Source organism: Zingiber officinale, chromosome 8B (assembly GCF_018446385.1).
Source record: "Zingiber officinale cultivar Zhangliang chromosome 8B, Zo_v1.1, whole genome shotgun sequence".
NCBI lineage: Eukaryota > Viridiplantae > Streptophyta > Magnoliopsida > Zingiberales > Zingiberaceae > Zingiber > Zingiber officinale.
In genome coordinates, this window is record NC_056001.1 from 29,184,507 (window position 1) to 29,206,466 (window position 21,960).

The 21,960-nt window shown below is 40.1% G+C and overlaps 1 protein-coding gene across 1 annotated transcript; it reads left to right on the forward strand.

Annotated features, from left to right (window-relative positions):
* Window positions 1-6,206: 6,206 nt before the first annotated feature.
* On the forward strand, window positions 6,207-9,810 carry LOC122016539 (cationic amino acid transporter 6, chloroplastic-like). Its single transcript, XM_042573870.1, has 4 exons — window positions 6,207-6,659; window positions 6,853-7,075; window positions 7,405-7,756; window positions 8,945-9,810. The coding sequence occupies exons 1-4, from the start codon at window positions 6,227-6,229 to the stop codon at window positions 9,728-9,730; spliced, it is 1,794 nt and encodes a 597-aa protein (XP_042429804.1). The 5' UTR covers window positions 6,207-6,226; the 3' UTR covers window positions 9,731-9,810.
* The last annotated feature ends 12,150 nt before the right edge of the window (window positions 9,811-21,960 follow it).

Sequence of the window (21,960 nt, forward strand, 5' to 3'; positions counted from 1 at the left end):
GTTTAATTTAAAAGAACATATGGTAGCTAGGAAAAGGTTCAGACCTTTGTACAAAATTTTTGTATAGTGGAACAATTAGGTTTTCCGAGTAGCAACCAACACATACATCAATAGCCCGAGCATATCCTGACAAGACAGTGGAAGCTTCCGTCGTACGATTCTCTGCCTAACCACGCCGCCCACTATGTTGTCTGTCGATGGCATGAGTCCCTAAGAGGATAGCGGTCGATCCTCGCTTTGTCGGTTACTGGGTCGAGCGAGATGGTCGCTCGGCTAGCCTTCATTAGGCTACCTGCCGCTCTGCCCTTCGGCCGAGCGGTGTATTCGCTCGGCCCACATCCACTGTTCATGTCGAGTGGGCTGCCCGCTTGGCCTATGCTCTGCTATTACATGGGTTTTCTGAGCGTCGAAAGCTCGGTTCGGTGGCCGAGCTGTGATACTATCAGGTCAGGTCTTCCAATCGATCAAGTGGGTTGCCTTGAGCAGACGATGGTATGAGGGTGTTGACTGTCTTGACTTTGACCTTCCACGTGACTATGACCCCCTGCGGGGCGGGGGCCCCACCTTACCACCGGATCATATGGTATTATGTACATTTCCAAAAAAATCAAATAATAAAAAAAATTAAAATGTAACAAATCTAAGTTCTAACCTTATGGAGAAATGATTTTGGAACTTGGAGCCTTAGAGTTAAAGACTCGGTTACTGGTTGGAGAATGGAGACTTCAGACTACTGTCGTCGCCTGCCTCTTGGCTGTCCGCCAGCGAGACCGTGACTCCGACTCTACCGAGGCACCAACTACCGCACTTGGAGACTTGGTTGGAGGCTTGGAGCCTTGGACTCTAGAGCCTTCGAGGAGAGTTGGAGTGGGAGAGGAAGAAGTTAGGGACTTAGGGTTTCCGTCGTTCTGCGAAGCAACAGCGAAGGGGGCAAAGAAAATAAAAAAACAGATTTACAGAGTTCAAGTCCGTGTTTAATGTTTTTTGTTTTTTATTATTATTTAATTTATTTAACTTTGGGGCCCACTCATATTGTTTAATTAAAAATGGTAAGAACATGAAAAAAATGCTCCTCCGCACCCGCACCGCATAGTGGCACAGGCGCACAGTCGCACAACGTAGCGCGCCAGTGCCGTAGTGGCACTGGCGCACCGCCACAGGGCCTACATCGGTAATGGCAGCTAGCGCCGTGGGCGGCGTCCAGGTGTGGGAGGCTAAAGCCTCCTCATCCTCTTGTGCAGAAAATTTCTCGCGGTCGGTGATGTCCAGTGGATAGCAGCCAGGCTGGGGGGGGCCTGAAGCCTCCCTAGTCGGTCCGCCACTGATCCCTACCCACGGTGCATAACCACCGTAGGCACTCCTCATAAGTAAATTGATCGGAGCGTCTAGAAGTGATCCATGTATCCCGACCTATGGGTGTCGCCCACGGTAGGTGTGCACCATCGATATATACACGACGATGGTCGATTGAGTGCGCTTCTGAGGTCTTCGAATCACTTTTGGACACCCCGAGTGTTCGAAATTGATTCGAGACACCCGAAAATGATCCGGGCACACAAAAGCTTACTTAGTCGCTCATATGTTGCATATATATATAACCTGCACATCACTTGAGCACCTAAAAAAATTATTTTGAAATTTTGTTATGCTTAATACTATAACTCAACCTTTAAATCCTAAAGATAAAAATCTAAATGTCTTAACCGCAAGTAAAAAAAAAACTAGGCTACTCACAGTCACGTACAGGTGTGCACCTCGTGTTGCCTAAGATAATATATGCTTGCGTGTGTGTATATATATATATATATGACAACTCGATCATCGCAATAATCCTGATTGTGCTAGTGACTCATAGTATATATATATATATATATATATAGGGATTTCACCTTACACATCTTTTTCATGTACACTCATGAGCGACTGAATATAAATCTGAGCATCCAGAAATTTGTTCGAGCACCTCGATTCATTTTTGTCAATCAGGGCATTCGAACAAGCTTTCAGATGCGTAAATTTATATTCAATCATCTATGAGTGTGCATGGTAACCATATGTACATGATTTTATATATATATATATATATATATATATATATATATATATATATATATATATATATATATATATCGTGAAAATGGTATTTTGAAAAAAAAATAAATCCTTTCTTAAATATAAAAGTACGATGTGCTTTATTTTTTTTAAAAAAAAAGATAGGAACATGATGCCCCATTGAGAAAATGCCGCATCGCCATCGTTATGGATCAGTGTCTTATCTTCACAGAAGATGGTAGTTAATTTGCTATTGGCTACGCGGGTGAAGGTCTACCTTTTTCCCATGCATGCGCCACCCACCTTATCCCATTCCTATAAACGATAGCGTGAAGAAATAGATGATCATCATGAATCCATGGGGACCCATTCCAGACAAGTATTGGTACTTGAAAAAGCATGTTGATAGTATGATTAAATATTATGATCTATTGAGAATTTCTTGGTGGATTGCTGTATTTCACTACCTACAGTATGAAATGTCCAGTCATCCAATCCATGTGATCCTCTTGCACTAATCATGATATTGTAGATAGGGATTTAAATCAATCAGCAGTTCCCCACTTACCATATAAATATATAACACAATGAGATATTATCATAATGAAATTTAGATTTGAATCTTAATAAAATTGAGATAAATATCTTCCTTATATGTTAGTCAATATTCTAAAAATTAATAGTCACCTGTAATTTACCTCCTCCGTGTTGATCTTGGGATAGATTAACGAGGACGCTGGAAGCAAAAGTATTCATCTTTTATCATAATATAACACAAATTAAATAATCTATACGAATAAATATTATGAACTCACAATAAAATTAATGAATTATGTTCATTAATTCATTAGGGTTGTAGTTTTGTCTGCCTTCTAATCGTGTTGGGATAGTCACACGACCCCTCTTATGGTTAAATTAGCGCTAAGAATGCGTATGTGAGAGAAAGAAAAATAAATGATTCCCTAAAGAATTCAAGAGAGAAGAGAATTGTCTTTATATGTGTGAAAAAAAATCATATCTTCACTTACTTTTATCTGGCCTGGTATAAGCCGAAGAGAAAGGAAATCCTTATGGATTAACACATGAGCCACATAGGCCACGACACAAGTCAGGAATTGATTGGCTAAGCAGGTAAAGGTCGGACATCAAAGAGACCGTAACTAAATCATACACCTAACATGGTCAGGTTGTTAACTATGCTATGATTACTCTAGAGTGTGGATGAAGAAAGGAAAGGAATCAACGATAGAAAATTATCTTGGGAGGAAGAGAAAAGAAAGGGTGAAAAAATCTTTTCCTTTGCACACTTGTTTACCTTGATAGAGGAAGATGAATACTTATAATGTAATTTTGTAAATAAAAAAAGATGTATGCGTCATTTTTTTGATACATAGTGTAATTTTGTGAGTTAAAAAGGCTACATGCGTCATTTTTTTTTGTATATGGTGTAATTTTGTGAATGCAAAAGGGGTACATGCGTCATTTTTTTTTTCATCCGCTGCTTTCCGTCCAATTTTGAGATGATCGATTTTGGCTCCAAAATTATCCGCTGATGGATTGCGTTACTTTTCTTTCGAAAAATTTTAATGAAGTAAACGACGGAAACTTTTCTACCGTGAAAACTTTTCCTTAATTTTACTTTCCACTCTCCCAAGTAAACAGAGCCTAAGTGTCACATTCGATACAGACTATCTTGTCAGGGGCTTTTTTAGATCGCAAGGCGTACGATAATTGTGATTGTTATTTGGAGCTGTCAGAGGTTGAGGTCGAGGTCGAGGTCGAGGTCGAAGAGAGTTAACTTGGCAAAGATTCCTTAGCTCGAGTAAGTTCCTATGCATGAGTCTTGAGTTGGGAAAGCTAGACCGGGTGAGACCTAAGGAGGGCATTTCTACTTGTGTGAGGGGATGAACAAACTGTTTATCTCGCCTCGCATGGGATATAAGTTATCAAATTTTTAATAGATAAAACAATTTTTAATAATAAATTTACTAACCAAACAACCACTCTTAAAAATATAAAAAATTTAAATAATTAAATAAATTTAAATTATGAATTAATAACATCTAAATCAATTAAAATCAAATTAAATTTAAACTCATAAAAAATCAAATTAAATTCGAACAATTTATTTTTACTTAGCTTTAATAAATTATTTTATCAAATAAATTTAAATAATATAAATTCAACTTTATACAAAGTCAAATTCTCTAGTCCATAATTTTTTATTATCTCTTTCATAATTTACATGTTGAATTGCAATTAGAATTTATCCAAAATTGATTATGATCTTCCTTGCTTTACTTTTTCATCTGAGTAATAGTTTTAGATCGAGTTAGGCGGCCGGAGGTCGTCGGTGGTGGACGGACTATATGATGCCAATCAAGGATGATCCATCCATCGCCGGTGGCCTTTGATTGTCTAACTCGATCCAAAATTATAATCTAAATGGGATGATGAAAAATACAATTAATTTTAACGATCATGATTATATAAATTGAAGAGATCAAGAAGGTACTGAGATTACTTACTAGAGGATCTGGAGACATGTATACGAGGCGTTGTCAATATAATATATATTAATTTATTTAAATTATTCTAGTATACTGAACTAAATAATAGTTTAATTATAACATGGTGACATGTTATAATTATGATTAATATATACAATACCCAATTTTTATTTATTTGTCTTCAATTTCGGCCACTAGTTGCCATTTATTTTTAACTTCCAAACAAACTAGTGGTCCCTGACAATGTGACCAATACGGGGCGTGGGTAGACGACAAGTGGCGCGTAAAGTTATTTATTTTATTTTCCCATTTAGCCAAATAATTGTCCAATAATTTAATTTTAATAATTAAATCCATTTATGGGCAATGAAGACATCGTATCTACCGTTTCATTTTACCTTTTTAAAGATACTCTTATTTTTTTATAATTAAGTCAGGCAATAGAAAATTTCATTTTACGCCCACCTAAACTTCTAGTTTTTAGAAATGTCTCCTCCATAAGTAGGATTGTAAACAGGTCGAACCAAATTAAGATTTAGGGTGTTCAAATTTATTTGATAAGATAATCAAACCGAATCGAGCCGAGCTTAAAATGAACCAAGCTTTTGAAATGAGTGTTCAAGCTTGACTTAGTTTATTTTTTATGAGTTTGAATTTGTTTGAAACTTGGCTTGATCTTGGTTCGTTTAGATATTATCAAACTTTCAATTTAAGCTTGGCTTGAGCTTGGTTTGAGTTTGATTTATTTAAATGTTATCAAGCTCTCAATTCAAATTTGTTTGATTGTTTGAAACTTTTAATTATTTGATTGGTTATTAAGATTGATAATTTAAATTTATTTATTTTATTTTATTATTTATTTAACATATTGAAAAGAGTTTTATTAATAAATATGGTTCAAGAATATTGTTCACGAATATTATTCACGAACGTTAACGAACTGAACACATATGTGTTCAAGTTTATTTATTTAGTTTAACGAGCTATTCAAACTTGTTTGTTTAATTAATCTAATGTATATTGAATGAACATAAATAAATTCTTACCAAACTGAACACCAAACTTATTCACGAACGCTTGATTCATTTACAACCATATCCATAAGGTTTATAAATGCAAAAATAACCTCTCGGCCGTACAATGTTTCAAGTCTATTAGACAAACTTAAAGTACAAATGGTCGTTAAGCTATATTAAATTAAATAAAATATTCACATAATTTAACTTTTCAAAGTGGATACCAACAAATAAAAATAGACACCCCATAATTAATGCCCTCTCAATCAATCCTCTTCAAAATATAATATATATATATATATATATATAACTTTTGATATTTGTAACACAATTATTTAGTATAGCCTTTGTACAAATTGTATTGGCAAATTGCTTATCGAATGGTTTTGGAACAAGTTAATTTGTTGACTCATTTTACTCGACTTATAAATGTGTCTTTCAAAATTGTAATAGAAATTTTGGGTAAAAGTGAGAAAGTGAAGTGTGTAATAGTAAATATAGAAAACAAAGGGAATGATTTAGTAAATTTACCTTGATCTCTGTTTCGCCCTCCGTCACTTGCGATCGTTATCTCTTCCTCTTCCTCCTGTATAAATGAATGCACTTCAGCTCTTTACCGCTCGGCCATAAACAAGAGAGAAGAGGAGGATGGAGAAGATGCAGAATCTCACAGCCACCGCCTCTTCTTCCTCTCCCTCTCCGCCGCCGCTGCCGTCGTCGTTCTCGAGTTTGAGAGCGTACGGGCAGGCGGTGGCGGACACGCCCCGACGGCTGCGGTGGCGGGCCGGGTCCGTGACGACCACCTTCGAGGAGATGAGCCGCCTCCGAGCCCGATCGGGCGCGAACATGGAGCGGTCCCTGCGGTGGCCGGATCTCGTCGGGCTCGGGATCGGCGGGATGGTCGGCGCCGGGGTCTTCGTGGCTACCGGTCGTGCGGCCCGGTTCGACGCCGGCCCCGCCATCGTGATCTCCTACGCCATTGCCGGTCTCTGCGCCATCCTCTCCGCCTTCTGCTACACGGAGTTCGCGGTCGATATGCCCATCGCCGGCGGGGCCTTCAGCTACCTTAGGGTCACCTTCGGTGAGTGAATGTTCGACTTCTCTGACTTTCTGCGGCACTAGATCCCCAAATTTCCCTTTCCTATGTCATCCACGCGCAATCTAATTATTCCGAACAAGTTTATTCAATTTCTTCGATCGCTTGATCTTTGCTGCAAATTTCCCTGAGGAACTCGAGTATAAGCTGAAATGGGCGGCGATACTCTGTGATTTAGGGGAATTCGCAGCGTATTTAACGGGGGCGAATCTGATAATGGAGTACGTCTTCTCCAATGCGGCGGTCGCTCGGAGCTTCACCGCCTACCTGGGCACCGCCATCGGGGTGGACACCACCGCCAAGTGGCGGATCGCCGTCAACGCCCTTCCAGAGGGCTTCAACCAACTCGATCTCCTGGCCGTGACCGTCATCCTCCTCATCTCCATCTGCATCTGCTGCAGGTAACTTATCAAACTCCATTAATTTCTATTCTGGCCGATCGAGATCGACAGCAAGCCCCTGTCGCTGTTGCCCTCATTTTTGGTTGGTTACTCGTCGTTTTCATCGGCCGTATGGTCCCCTCCCTTCATCGTCTTCGGCTCAGATCCATGTCCTTCTTGATCTCCTTTGTCGTGTTTTAACAAAACGCGAAGCTAATAATGGGGCGAGTTCGTCTCGGACTCCGCCTTTTGCTTTTTGTCTTGTTCCGGAAGAAGATAATTGCTCGAATCTTTTTTGTCCGTGAATGATTACTGCGGATTTTGAGTACTCTGTTTGATCTCTGACACAGCACGAAAGAGAGCTCGGTGCTGAACATGATCCTGACGGCGATCCACATCGCCTTCATCGCCTTCATCATCGTCGCCGGTTTCGTGCGCGGCGACGTGCGCAACCTAACCCACCCAGCGAATCCGGCGGAGAGCCCTGGCGGGTTCATGCCCTACGGCGTCGCCGGGATATTCAACGGAGCCGCCATGGTCTACCTCAGCTACATCGGCTACGACGCCGTGTCCACCATGGCGGAGGAGGTGCGAAGCCCGGAGCGCGACATCCCGGTAGGCGTCGCCGGCTCCGTCGCCGTGGTGACGGTGCTCTACTGTCTCATGGCCGCCTCCATGGCCATGCTCGTGCCCTACGACGCCGTAAGTTAACGCTCCTCTTCTCTGCGTAATTACTTTTTTTTTTTTATTTTCCGTGTGGGGCCACGTGGGCACTTTCATTTTTCGGGTGGACTTTCGAAGTGCCGTACTAAGAATTGATTGCAGCCTGGTGGTGGTCCCAGGACAGTTAAGTATATACATCCTTCCCGAAATGGTGATTGAAAACCTCACTTAGCCGGTAGTTTTCTATAGTTTCACTTTATCACCCTAGCATTTTAAAAATTGCATTTGGCCTCAGTCATTTAGTCAAATAGCTCAAAAATATAATTTTGTTAATTTTAGACTGCGATGAATTATATTTCCATATAGGATTGTCAAATTAAATATTCATGAAGAAATTTAATATTCAATCTTTATTTTAATATTTTAAATGAACAAATTTAAAAAAAATCACTAAACTAAATTAATAAACTTAATTCTTGTGAATTCATCTTGTAAACTATTCACAAATATTAATAAGCATCATTAACTAATCAAATAGGTTTAAAAAGTATAAAAGTTTTAAATAATTAAATAAATTTAAATTAAAAGTTTGATAATGTCTATTTCAATCAAGCTCAAATTGAATTTTAATTTGTCTTGTATACTTTACAAAATAATGGTTTAAAGCTCTACTTCCACACACTATTCAAACCTTTTCATCTAACTCTTCAAAATTTTAAAAATTTTATACTACCTCTTTGTTATGTTACTTCCTATATTTCTCATTTTTTTAAAAAAAAAAATCATTTCATTTTGTATTTCTTATCTATTTACTTTCTATATTTTACTTTTTTCAATACTTTTATTGTTTTACTTCCTATTATTATATTGCCTGTGTTTGACTTACCATTAATTTCATTCAATAAAATTATCTAGCGTGAGAACAAAATATAATTTAATAAAGGTTACGTGGTGCGGAGTACAAAATTAAAAAAATATATATATAATTCAAAGTGAGAAAATTTAGTTTTATAACATATAGAGTGGTGAAATAGAAAAAATACTCCTTCAAGGGGCAAAGTGAAAATTTCTTAGAAATGTCTGGAGTATTATCGGTACACTGTAATGGCGGCTGAAAGGGAACCCGTGATCTCGACCGTCGATGCAAGATTCTTGCTGCGGCGCCACATCTGTCATTGTCGGCCGTCGGTTTCGTCTTAAGCTTGTCTCCATGTTTTTCCCGTGCAGATCAATACGGAGTCGCCGTTCTCGGCGGCGTTCGGCGGATCCGACGGCTGGGGATGGGCATCGAAGGTGATCGGAGCGGGCGCGAGCTTCGGCATCCTGACGTCACTCCTGGTCTCAATGCTGGGCCAAGCGCGCTACCTCTGTGTCATAGGACGGTCCAGCGTCGTCCCTGCCTGGCTCGCGCAAGTCCACCCCAAGACCGCCACGCCAGTCAACGCCTCCGTTTTCCTCGGCGTGTTCACGGCGGCGATCGCGCTCTTCACCGAGCTCGACGTCCTCCTCAACCTCGTCTCCATCGGCACCCTCTTCGTCTTCTACATGGTTGGCAACGCCGTTATCTACCGCCGGTACGTCTCCGCCGCCGGCAGCTCCACCGCCAGCACCTGGCCGACCCTCTCCTTCCTCTTCGCCTTCTCTTCCGTCGCCCTCGCCTTCACTCTCGTCTGGAAGCTGGCTCCCGCCGGCGCTGCCAAAGCCGCGCTCCTCGCCGTATTCACCGCCTCGGCCGTCGCCTTGCTCAAGGCGTTTCAACTCCTGGTGCCAGAGGCCAGGAAACCGGAGCACTGGGGCGTCCCTCTGATGCCGTGGGTCCCCGCCACCTCCGTCTTCCTCAATGTCTTCCTTCTGGGCTCCCTCGACGGCGCGTCGTACCTGAGGTTTGCCGTCTTCTCGGCGCTCGCCGTCGCCGCCTACGTCTTCTACGGCGTGCATTCAAGCTTCGACGCAGAGGAGAACGGCAGCCTCTTTAAAGCAGTGGCAGAGCGCAACAGCTCTCAATTAGTATGAATTTGAATTTAATCTTCTTTTTTTAAAAAAAGAAAACTAAATGTAGAGACAATATATAGAAACACATTCGAAGGGAAGAAAATCACACACACACATAAATGTTAATTTGTAATTTTATGGTATCATGTGAAGAGAGTTCCAAAGTTAATCAAGGAACAGCAATTAGATAGTTAGTAGATACCAGTTGCTCTCATCCTTTCATAAGTGACAGGAATCCAAAGACCAAGCTCTCCATGGTTTACTTGGCCAACAAGCGGTTGAATTACTATGGACTTTCCTTTTATAGTAATTCCAACTTCTCCAGTTTTGCAGTGATCCATCAAAGTCCATGATCGTGGAGGAGAAGAATCTCTGTCTCTGCCCTTGTTTGTGTAGAAACAAACAAAATTATAAAGAAAAATAAAAAGTACAAGATTTTTATATAGTTAATTATAAAAAAAAATTAAAATCTAAACTAAAAAAAAAATAAAAGATTAAAAATTTAAAATCTAAACTAAAAAAAAATAAAAGATTAAATCTAAATCTTAAACTGAAAAGATAAAAGATTAAATTATCTTAAAGACTATAAATAAATAATTCTAATAGATTATATAATATAAATTATATAATCTAACATCCCTTCTTAAACTAATAATGTTACAGTCAGAAATATTGAGAGTTTATCAAATAAAAATCAGAAACGCGAAGCGGAATGAGCCTTAGTAAACATATCAACAATATGTAGTTTTGAAAGAACAAAAGGCAATGTGATGGTGCAAATCTGAAGATGGTGACGAGTAATGTGACAATCAATTTCAATATGTTTTGTTCGCTCATGAAAAATTGAATTGCGCGTAATTTGAATAACACTCTGATTATCACAATATAACGGAGTAGGTTGATAAAGAGAGACACCCATATCCGTAAGCAAGCAACACAACCAAACTATCTCATAAGTAATTAAGGTCATGACACGATACTCAACTTCTGTGGAAGATCTAGAAATAACATCTTGTTTTTTACTCTTCCAATAAATTAGGGAATTATCAAGAAAAATGTAGAAGCCAGTGGTAGATTTGCGATCCGTAGGATCACAAGCTCAATCCGCATCAGAGTATGCACGCAGCTCAAGAGATGAAGTAGAAGGAAATAAAAGGCTTTGAAATTGAGTGCCCCGAAGATACCTGAGAATACGAAGAACAGCAGCCCAATGAACTGTAGTTGGTGCAGCGACAAATTGACTAACCACATAAACAGCATACACAATATTTGGGCAACTCACGGTGAGATAAACTAAGTTTCCAACAATAGTTCTGTACATACTAGGATCCGACAAAGGTGAGCCATCAGATGGAGAATATTGAGCATTAGTTTCAATAGGAGTATCAATAGCTCTATTCTCAGTAAGACGAGCACGTTCAAACAGATCAAATATATACTTTGACTAAGATAAAAGATAACCTTTCGGGGAATAAGCAACCTCAATGCCTAGAAAGTAGCGTAATATATCTAAATCTTTCATAGCAAAACAATGAGCCAACTCAGACTTCAAGGAAACAATTCCATCAGAATCATCACTAGTAATAATCATGTCATCAACATATAATGATAAAAGAATACGACCTGCACTCATACATCTGACAAACAATGTTGAATCATGATTACTAGGATGAAAATCAAACGAAGTAATCACTATAGAGAACTTCTCAAACCAAGCATGAGGTGCTTGTTTGAGACCATAAAGCGCTTTACGAAGCTTGCACCGGGTTTGTGTGAAATACCAGGAGGAGGTGTCATATAAACTTCTTCATGAAGATCACCATTTAGAAATGCATTCTTGACATCCATCTGAGATATTCTCCATCGACAAACAGAAGCAACAACAATCAGAGTACGAACAGTTGTCATTTTTACAGCAGGAGCAAATGTTTCTTCATAATCCATGTCATATTCCTGAGAATAACTTTTAGCAACAAGACGAGCTGTGTATCATTCGATAGATCCATCAGATTTAGTTTTGATTTTGTATACCCAACGAGAACCAATAGTATGTTTTCCTGGTGACAATGGAACCAAATCTCATGTATGACTCTGATGTAAAGTAGTTAGTTCCTCAACCATATCACTCTGTCAAAGTGGATTACAAACAACTTCTCTATAGGATTCAGACTTAGAAAGACAATGAATAGATGCAACAAATGAAGTAAAAGAACGAGAATAACAAGAGTAAGCAAAATCTAGTAGTTTAGTAGACTTACGAACACGAGTGGATTAACGACAGTGGAGAGAAGGATCATCCGCAACCTCAGAAGATAATTGGGTAGTGGCAGAAGGAGGAACATGTGGAGCGGATATCTCGGGAACCAAAGTACCAGATTTAGTTGAACTACCAGTAGAATTTATGGGTGAATCTTCCTCAGTATCAGTATTTAAAGGATCAATGCAAAGCATATCTGACTTTGTCATATTATGCGAACTAGTGGGAATAGAAAAGAATGGAATATGTTCAAGAAACACAACATGATGAGAGACATACAATTTTTTACTAATAAAATCAAAGCAACGATATCGTTTTTGACTAACACCATAACCAGAAAGACACAAAGAGCAGACCGAGAAGATAACTTATTACGCTCTGCATGTGGACAAAGGACAAAGTAAGTACAACAAAAAACACGCAAAGAGGAATAGACAGAAGCATACCCATACAATTTTTCAAAAGGTGACAAACCTGAATTGTGTGAGGTTGGAATTCTATTAATGACATGAACAACAGTAAGGATTGCTTCCCCCCAAAAGGCACTAGGAACACTGGCAGATAATAAAAATGAACGGGTTGTTTCAACAAGATGTCTATATTTCCGTTCAGCCACGTCATTTTGTTCAGGAGTATCTGTATACGATGTTTGATGAATAGTACAATCAGAAGCAAGTAAATGTGAAAACATGATTCGAAGTGTATTCACCCCCCCCAAATCACAAGGAAAACACTTTATGACACTATAATGCTAAGTTTTCACAAGAGCTCTAAAGTTATTGAAAATTGTAAGATAATCATACCTATGTTTGATAAGATAGACTCAAGAGTAACGAGTGCAATCATCAATAAATGAAACATAATACCTTGACCCCCTTTTGTAGGAATAGGAGAGAGTCTCCACACATCAGAATGGATAAGATCAAATAGAGCAGAAGAAAAAGAAACACTTTTAGAAAATGGTAAGGCAGAAAATTTGGCCAGTTTACAACCACTACAATCAGAAATATCAGAACTTTTTAAAGGTCCTAATGCTCATGTAGAGGCTAAAAACTTCAAACGAGGTGCTGAAACATGACCTAAGCGAGAGTACCATAAATAAAAATCAGAAGATGAACGACTCAGATGAAAAGATGATAAATCCACACTCGAAGCTACAACTTTTGGTAATTTGAGGTGATCTAAAATATAGAGTCCTCCTTGCTTATGACACGTCCCAATCAGCTTCTGAGATTGTGGGTCCTGAACATAACAATTGGATGAAAAAAAAGACTAGATATACAGACTCGCATAATTGACTAACAGAAATAAAATTTAAAGTAAGACTCGGAATATAATAAACATTAGTAAGAGATAAAGAAGATGTAACAATTGAACCAACACCTACTAATAACATAGGAGTACCATCAGCAGTCACAATAGATATAGATGAACTGGGAGAAAAAGAAACAAAAGATGACAAATTGGATGACATATGATGGGAGGCACCAGAATCCAAAATCCGCAAGGATGAAGATATACCTGAAATATCAGACGACGACAAACCTATATGAGAGGAAGCTGACATGGCAGAGGGTTGTGAACCAAGGAACTATTGAAACTGCTCAAACATATATGAATCAGATTTCCATAAAACATCTGCACGACCAGACATGATGACAAAATGAATAATTCTCAAAATAACCAAACTGTAAGGATACACATTTGTATGATCCGCAAAAATTGATGTCAGGACGACCCGTGGTCATACAAAGAATCTGAGCCAGAAAATGATGTCAAATGTAGAAATCAGTAGCACATAACGCCAGCGTCGAAATTGACAGCACAGGACGTCGGTGCCGAAATCAGCAAAAAATCGTGTCGGTGTCGAAATTGGCAGAAAATAATGTCGGCGCCGAAATCGATAGGGCAGGATGTCGGCGTCAAAATCGACAGAAAATAAATGTCGGCACCGAAATCAACAACAACAAGATATAAAATAGATGTTGACGCCGAAATTAATAACAGTAGTAAGAGACAGCAGCAATAACAGGAAGCAATAATATGGAGCGGTAGAATAAAAAATTAGGTCAGAGAAGAAGAACCTTCCTCTGATACCATGTAGAAATTAAGAGAAGGAAAAATTAACTATATTATTAAATCTAAAATTGATAAAGAAAAATAAAGAATACAAGGTCTTTATATAATTAATTATAAAAAAAAATTTAAAACTTAAACTGAAAAGGTAAAAGATTAAATTATCCTAAAATTATAAATAAATAATCCTAGATTATATAATATAAATTATATAATCTAACAGTTTGTTTTCTTCTTCTCCTCTTATCCAATTTCGGATCAACCGCAGGCTCTCATTGCCCTTCCTTTTCTTGTGGTCGGCTGCATAACCTCTGCAGCCCTTTCCGCCTGAAAGGCGAACCATCTGCATGTGGAAGACTAGGTCACTGGCTCAACTGCGCCGGCAAAAAAGCCGTCATCCACATCTGCGGCGCCACAGACTACTATCTTGGATGGCAGCAACAAAATCCTCTCTGTTGTTTCCTTCTTAATTAGAGACGAGATGACCTTTTTCGACTGGCTTCCAAACTGATAAAGCTCATCGAGGTATTAATTCTGGTTATGCTTGCCTTGATAGGTATGTAGCTAACAGCTCTAGCTAATTTATACTTGTTGATCATTCACTTTGCTTATGTTTTTGTGCTTCTAGTGCTAAGTCGGTTTCTGTTCGCACCAATGACAATTTTCTTCTTCCTCGCCTACAAGTTCTGGCTCACAAAAGGGGAGACTAAGATCATAACCATCAAGTGTTAGTGCCAAAGCAATATGTCTACTCTGAAATCGTTGCAATCACAAAGCAGTTTAGAGACAAGTTGGGACAAGGAGGATTTGGATCTGTGTTCGAAGGGGAGCACCCTGCAGGTGGTGTTCTTGTCGCCATCAAATTGTTGGGGAATTCCAAATATAATGGGGATGAGTTCATCAATGAAGTTTAATTCAACTATAGAAAATATCATCATGTTCATGTGGTGAGGCTTGTTGAGTTTTGTGCTGAAGATTCCAAGAGGGCATCAGTCTACGAGTACATGGCTAATGGCTCACTCGACATGCAACAAGTAATTGTAGGATCACGTTTACGCTAACGTATACAAATTCTAGAGTTGATAGAACCATTAGCATTCTAATAAGATAGAACAATCCAAGTATGTAACGACAATAAAGATAATAACTATTCTAACTTAACCAAACACAACTAAACATGACAAGATTAAAATAATATAACACTTAGATATCAAGATTCTTATTAAATATTTTATTTTTAGAAAGTTTACGAAGAGCAAGAAACTTTTTAACAAGAATAGTAAGTGTTCCGATTAAAATAAGATGATCAAATCAACAGTCAATGAATTTATCGAGGCGCGTTCACTTCAAAGAAGAAATTGAAGGAAATTGGAATACACTCAAATGGAGGGTTAGACTGGCCGTGAGACAGATCCTGTGACTATTTTGATACTCAAGTTAAGGTTTTCTTTAGATGATAGGCGTAAAAAAAAGTTGGAAGAAGCTAAAACCTGATTTGGCACCCCTCTCCTCTTCTTCGTTAATGCTTATATAGCTTTTCTTGAGAGCATCTCTACGACAACTAAGATATATATCCTAATTATGGAGGCTAGGGAAGGGACTAGATTTGGCAGCCGTTGATTTTCCTTCCATTCATCTAACGTCATGTATCAATAGGGAGGTATCTAGGGGACCAGCCTTGATAACCTTGTAACTGTCTCGCCATTCTTTGATTGGCACGCGTCCCTGAATAGATAAAGTGACATTAACACGAAGTGGCTTTGAGGAAAACGATGTATATAACTTCTTTGAGGAGGAGGATATTAGCGATTAAGTCTAGGACGAAGTGGTCGCTCGAGGTCATGGGTGCAGACCAAGGCAACATCCAAGACTGAGATGGCATCTGAGATCGAGATGATATCCGAGACAAAGACTACGCTCGATACCGAGATGGCATCTGAGACTAAGATGACTTCTAAGATCGAGATAACATTCGAGATCGAGATGACGTCTGAGACTGAGATGGCGTTTAAGGTTGAGATAGCTTCTGAGACCAAGGTGACTTCTGAGACCGAGATCTTGAGTAGGGAGTTTGTAATAGAGTGAGAGAATCCAGGATTTATTCCCTAGTAAGACAATCCCAAAGGGGAACATGCTAGACTTCACCCCAATGATTAAGTTTGACTCATCTAGACTTTGACTAACAGATTAGCCTAGGTATTGACCTGAAGGCCACATAGATGATGAACAAAGACCTCCGTATCAAAAGTCTCTTCTTCAAGTTTAGTCAAAGAAAGCATAGTCTGACTTACTGAACTATGATATTGTGTTTTACCTCATGGGGTTATTCACTTAGGGTACCCTACCAAAACACTATTGATAATTACAATGAGCATTTGAGTGTTGATTTTTGAGAAAAACAAATCCTTGCATTTAATAGACGTGATATGCGAGATCACGCATCATTCTGATGACTAGGGCTTTATATTACAGTATTGGATGAGAAACAATTTTACTGCTTCGATGGTATGTTGGCACGTTACTGCAATAAATGTAGCAACGTACGGTGATGTCATCTTAGATCAGGTTATGGGCAAGCCTTGATGCACTCTTGATCTTCGCATCGAAGGGCAGCCTTTGAATGGCCTTGGGAATTGTGTCACTTAATTTGCTAACTTAATGATGATAAGAAGCTAAGTAATGATCACCTCCCCTCTAATCCAATGTAGGAGATTAACTCTCGTCTTTCTCTGATGCAATGAGCCGATATGATAGCTCTACTGTGCCACTGCATACATATGTTAGGTTAATCAACAATCGTTCTTCTTCACTTATTCACTTGTCTTGTCCTCTTGCGCTCTCTGTCTTCGTCTCCTTCATTCCCCAATTACTTAGTAAGTCTGTTGTTCCTTTCCCCTATCGATCTGCCCTATCTTCTTTCTCTGCATCCTCAAGTCCATGGCTTCCACAGACAACTTGTGGTGTTGGTCCCAATGAACTACCCATTCCCACAATGCGGTCTTACAGCTCCAAGAAACCTATTACATACCCCATGACCATGAGATTAGGATCCTGGTATCGGAGCATAGGCCTCATGCCCCACCGCCTGGATTCATTACTTTTTATAGAAGCCAGTTATCTAGCAGTGTTAGTTTCTGATTCCTTATTTTATTCAAGAGCTAACTCATTATTTCTAGTTGTCTTTAACCTAATTAGTCCCCAATTCTTATTGCCTGATTTGCAACGCCACTATAATCTTCAAGGTATGTCACATTCCTATTGACCCTGTTATCTTCCATTACCTCTTTTATCGCTGGCAAATCGAATATAGAGTCTTCTATTTTGCTTCTAGAACAAAGTGTAAGTTTTTAGGCAAATGTCCCTCCTCTCACATGGGATGAAAAAGTAGTTTCTTTTTCGTCAAACCAACTCAGCCATATACCTGGTCTATGCCCTTGCTTGATGATCTTCTAGAGCAACCCTTATTGGGCGAATATAAATCAGAGCATGTATACTTAGAGACCTTCCATATCCTGACAGATTTGGAGTTCAATGCTAGTTTACTGGTGGAGGACGAGGCGCTAATTCATTGGGTTGATCTAAGCCCCAACGACATGTCGCTAGACGACTCCTTGGGTGAGACGCCTCTGCTGGTTGATTTTTTCGATTATACTAACTTTCTGTTGCCTTTGTAGAGCATATCATGTTGTGAGCCTCCATAAGCAACAAGTTGAACTTGAAATTGACATCAACAGTGGAGCTAAACACCCTCAAGGATGAATTCAAGAAACCCCTGGGGCCACTGGCCCCTAACCTTCTTCCATAAGTGATGCTGGAGTTATAGCTGTAGTCATCTTGGCACCAAATCTTGTAGTGACCAGGACATCAGGCCAAGTTACTGATATGACACAATTGCCTGAAACTGATGAGCAGTTTATGGTCCGATTGCGAAAGAAGAAGCAAAACACCCAACCACAATTGTCAAATAATATTGGGAGTCAGAGATCAACTTTTGAAGTTGGGACCTCTAAGAAACATCTTTGAGGGTCGCTAATGGAGAGCAATATGGCCCAGACCCTAAAAGAATTATACCCTGAGGCTGGTCCTCTCCCGAAAAGTAGTGACAGAGTTAGCAACACCACAGGGGAAAAGGAAGTTAACCCGACTTTCAGGGGAGCCTATTCTAGCTTCACACCCTGTGAGATTGTCCCCCTCAGGAGAAATCAAAGATCGGTAGTGGAGGCTCCTAGAGCGAGAGCCAACCTTCAGTAGCATGGGCTTTAGGGAAAAAGGGGAATTCAACCCTGCTTAATATCAATCCCGTGACCTTAGAAACGACGGGCCCAACTTCCTGCTAGGCTTCCTCTCCTCCCATAGCAGAATCATTTGAAACTCCAATAGGACTTCCCTCCTAACTCTTGCCCTTCCAGGAAAACTTCGCCATTATTCGAAATGTGTTGTACTAGACATGAGTTTCATGGAGTTAAGCAAAAACTTAGCTTGGATGACTCAAAAGGTAATGTCTATTCCTTTATTTGAAGAAACAACTTGTAAATTATGTGTCAAGCTAACTTTATTTGTATAGGCTGATGTAGAAGCGGAAGGTCTGGCCTGTTACATACATGAATTTTCTAAAGACTACTATCGGAGGGGAGAGACCAAACTAAAGCTGAAAGATTAAATAGATCAGCTAAGACTAGCCTTAATGGGGACTTCATCAACATCGAAGGAAGCATCGACTACAGAGGGAACTTGGCTAAGGTAGCGCAACTACCAAGAAAACATCGAGAGAGCCCAACTGTAGGAAGTTCTGGAGAAGATGGCTACAAAGAACAAAAATTTAGAAGATGATTTGTCGAAAACCATAGCAGAGAAAAAAAACTGGAAGAGGACCTAGCAAAGACCACAACAAAGAAAATCATTACTGAGGTATCCATTTCATGTTGGAGCAAGAAGGTAAGGGACGATGGCCACACTGAAGGAGATGGAGAGCATGTTGAGCATGGAGGAGCTCTTGTAGGAGTCCTTGTTGAGGAGGATGCTGATGGAGTAGACGATGACCGACATTAGGGCTTTAAGCATCTAGATGAAGGAGATGGAGAGGTAGATGTAGGCAAAGTTGGAAAATTAGAGGGAGAGGGAGTAGAGGGCGCTCATGGGGATGACGGACGCGACATACAAGCCGCGGGTCATCGAAGGAGAATACGACGGCTTCACGAGGCGTAGGACGCGGATGAGGAAGAAGGCAATGGAGGAGCAGAAGGTCATATGGATCATGGTGAGGCTGATCGGAAAGGGCCAACCCTAGTTTTGTACCAAAACATCAATCCTATCTTTGACCCCAAAAAAACATGTATAGATAATGGTTAACAAATCCATAGCCTAAAAAAAAGCTCATAGACAAAAATTGTTGTTGTTGTTGTTAGATCGAAAGCGCTAGTTGGGGGGGGAGGGGGGGTGAATAGCGCTCATGGCTAATTCGTTCATTTCGGAAAACTTTCGAGTAATACGCAGCGGAAATAAAACAACACACAAGAACATCAAGGGTTTTACTTGGTTCGGAGCGTGGGGCGACTCCTACTCCAAGGCTTGCGATCGTTGATCGCTTTCGGTGGGCAATCACTATCAATTAGAAAATTTTTACAAATTTGAAGTACAATTAATTAGATGCAGTAAAATATACCAATGACAAAAAGAAATAGTAGACTTGAAGTTTCTGGTCGTCGGAGTCGAGTTGCAACTTTGTCGAATTGTTCTTTTGAGCAACACACGGAAGAAAGATCGCTATTTGTTGTTATTAACAAGCTGCTGCTCGAGACCTGCTTATAAAGCCTGTGGAGGGTGCCTCCAACACCATGGAGAGCACCCTCAACTCCATAGATTCCGCAGCGTGGATGAGCTCTCAACAGGTCGCCACTTATCCGCCTAAGGGCGCCTCCAATCCCATGGAGGGCGCCCTCGCGCCAGTGTCCAAGGTGCCCTCAAGGTCTATAAGGGCGCCCTCGCGCCCTGCTGTAAGGCGGTCATTGTATGTGACCCGAGGCGCCTCCAAGCTCCATGGAGGGCACCTCGGATACTGTTCATTGGAGGCAAAGATGTCCAATTCGCTTCCTGCAAGATACGTTAGTCCAACAAACTAACCATACCTTGTTAAACAAAGTTAGCATAATACGGACATGATAAACAAACCATTTGACAGTCTTCAGACTATCCGGTTCTGACTTCGGATTCTCATCCGGAAACCCTAGGTCGAACCGACGTCTACTGTTCGCTCACCGAGGAGCGCACCCTCACCAACTCCACTCAGAAGAGTATACCTGTTGCCAGACCGGCCCTCCAGACCGATTGGACTTTTGCTCAACACCCGAGGCTCCAGGACTTTCTGCTGGACGTCTGCTCCATGACCCATCCAGTCTTCCACCTGATTCGTGACACCAGGACTTTCAACCTAGGGTTACCACCCCCTAGGACTTTTACCCGAATCCCTCGACCCGCCAAGACTTTTCGTCTAGGGTTACCACCTCCTAGGACCTAGGGTTACCACCCGTTAGAGTTTTTCACCTGCCTAACCGCAGCTAGGACTTTTGCCTAAGTACACTTAGGACTTTCCTGCAAACTCATTCAAACACGTTAGACCACAAATGACCTTAACTTTGAACCCTTTGCCATTATCAAAACTTAGGTTCGATCGTCGAATGTTTCTCGCACCAACACTTGTAACCCCAAAAAAATCGTTCATAAACAATAATTTTTTATAAACCGTTGTCTTTGATTAAAAAAAATTAAAAGACAATGATTTTTGTTAAAATAGTTGTAAAAAGGTAAAAAAAAAAAATAACAGCTTTACCACAAAATCGTTGTCTTTTGAGTGTTGCTGAATAAGGATTTTCTTATAGTGAGAAGGCGAGAGAAAGCTCGCTTATATAAGACATCTCCTGTCATAATGAACTGTGAGGCCCACTTTTTAATAATTCAAGCCTATCTGGGGTCCGCTCGCAAAGTTTCACGCATCAAAAATGAAATGAAAGGAGTTCTCCAATCGCTTTGGTCATTTAGAGGAAATTCATGGTCTATATGGGAGACCACTTGTCTTGTAATATGGAGCCTTCTTTATATCAAGTGGCTAAGGTACTAGCCAACTTGGCAAGTTCATCCGCTCTTTGGTTCTCAACCTAAGGTATCTTTTGCGATACTACTTCTTGAAAGTCTTTCTTTATCTTTTTGAAAGCTTTAGTATATTGCTGGAGTCAATAATTACGAATCTCGAATTTGCCTTCTAGTTGTTGTGTTGTTAACTATGAATCTAAATGAATAAGTACCTGGGTGGCTCCTACATATTTAGTTTCCTGGAGGCCGGCGATCATAACTTTGTACTCAGCTTCATTGTTCGAGGCTTTGAAATGCAACTTTACTGTAAACTGTGTAGTGTCTCCCTGAGGTGAACACAACAAAACCCCCACTCCGCTCCCATTCTTAGTGGTTGATCCATCCACAAAGACCTTCCAAGTCTCTTGTAATTCTTGGCCAGGAGTCTCAGTCAAGAAATCTACTAGGGTTTGAGCTTTGATAGCTATCCTTGGTTAATACTAGACATTGAACTCACCAAGCTCAATGGTCCATTAGATCAAGCACCTTGATGCTTCTGGATTAGTCAGCACTCGTTCCAAGGTGATATTGGTGAACACTGTAATGGGATGTGAAAGGAAATAAGGTTGGAGTTGATGGGTAGTTCGCATGAGCACTAAGGCTAGCTTCTCTAACATTGTATAGCGAGTTTCTATATCTTTTAATAAGTGGCTGATTAAGTAGATGGGTTGTTGAATGTTACTTTCTTGTCTCGCCAAGACCAAACCAAGGGCTTCTTCTTAAGCTGACAAATACAGCCAGAGGGGCTCGCCCATCGTAGACTTGGATAAAATGGGCATATTAGCTAGGTAAA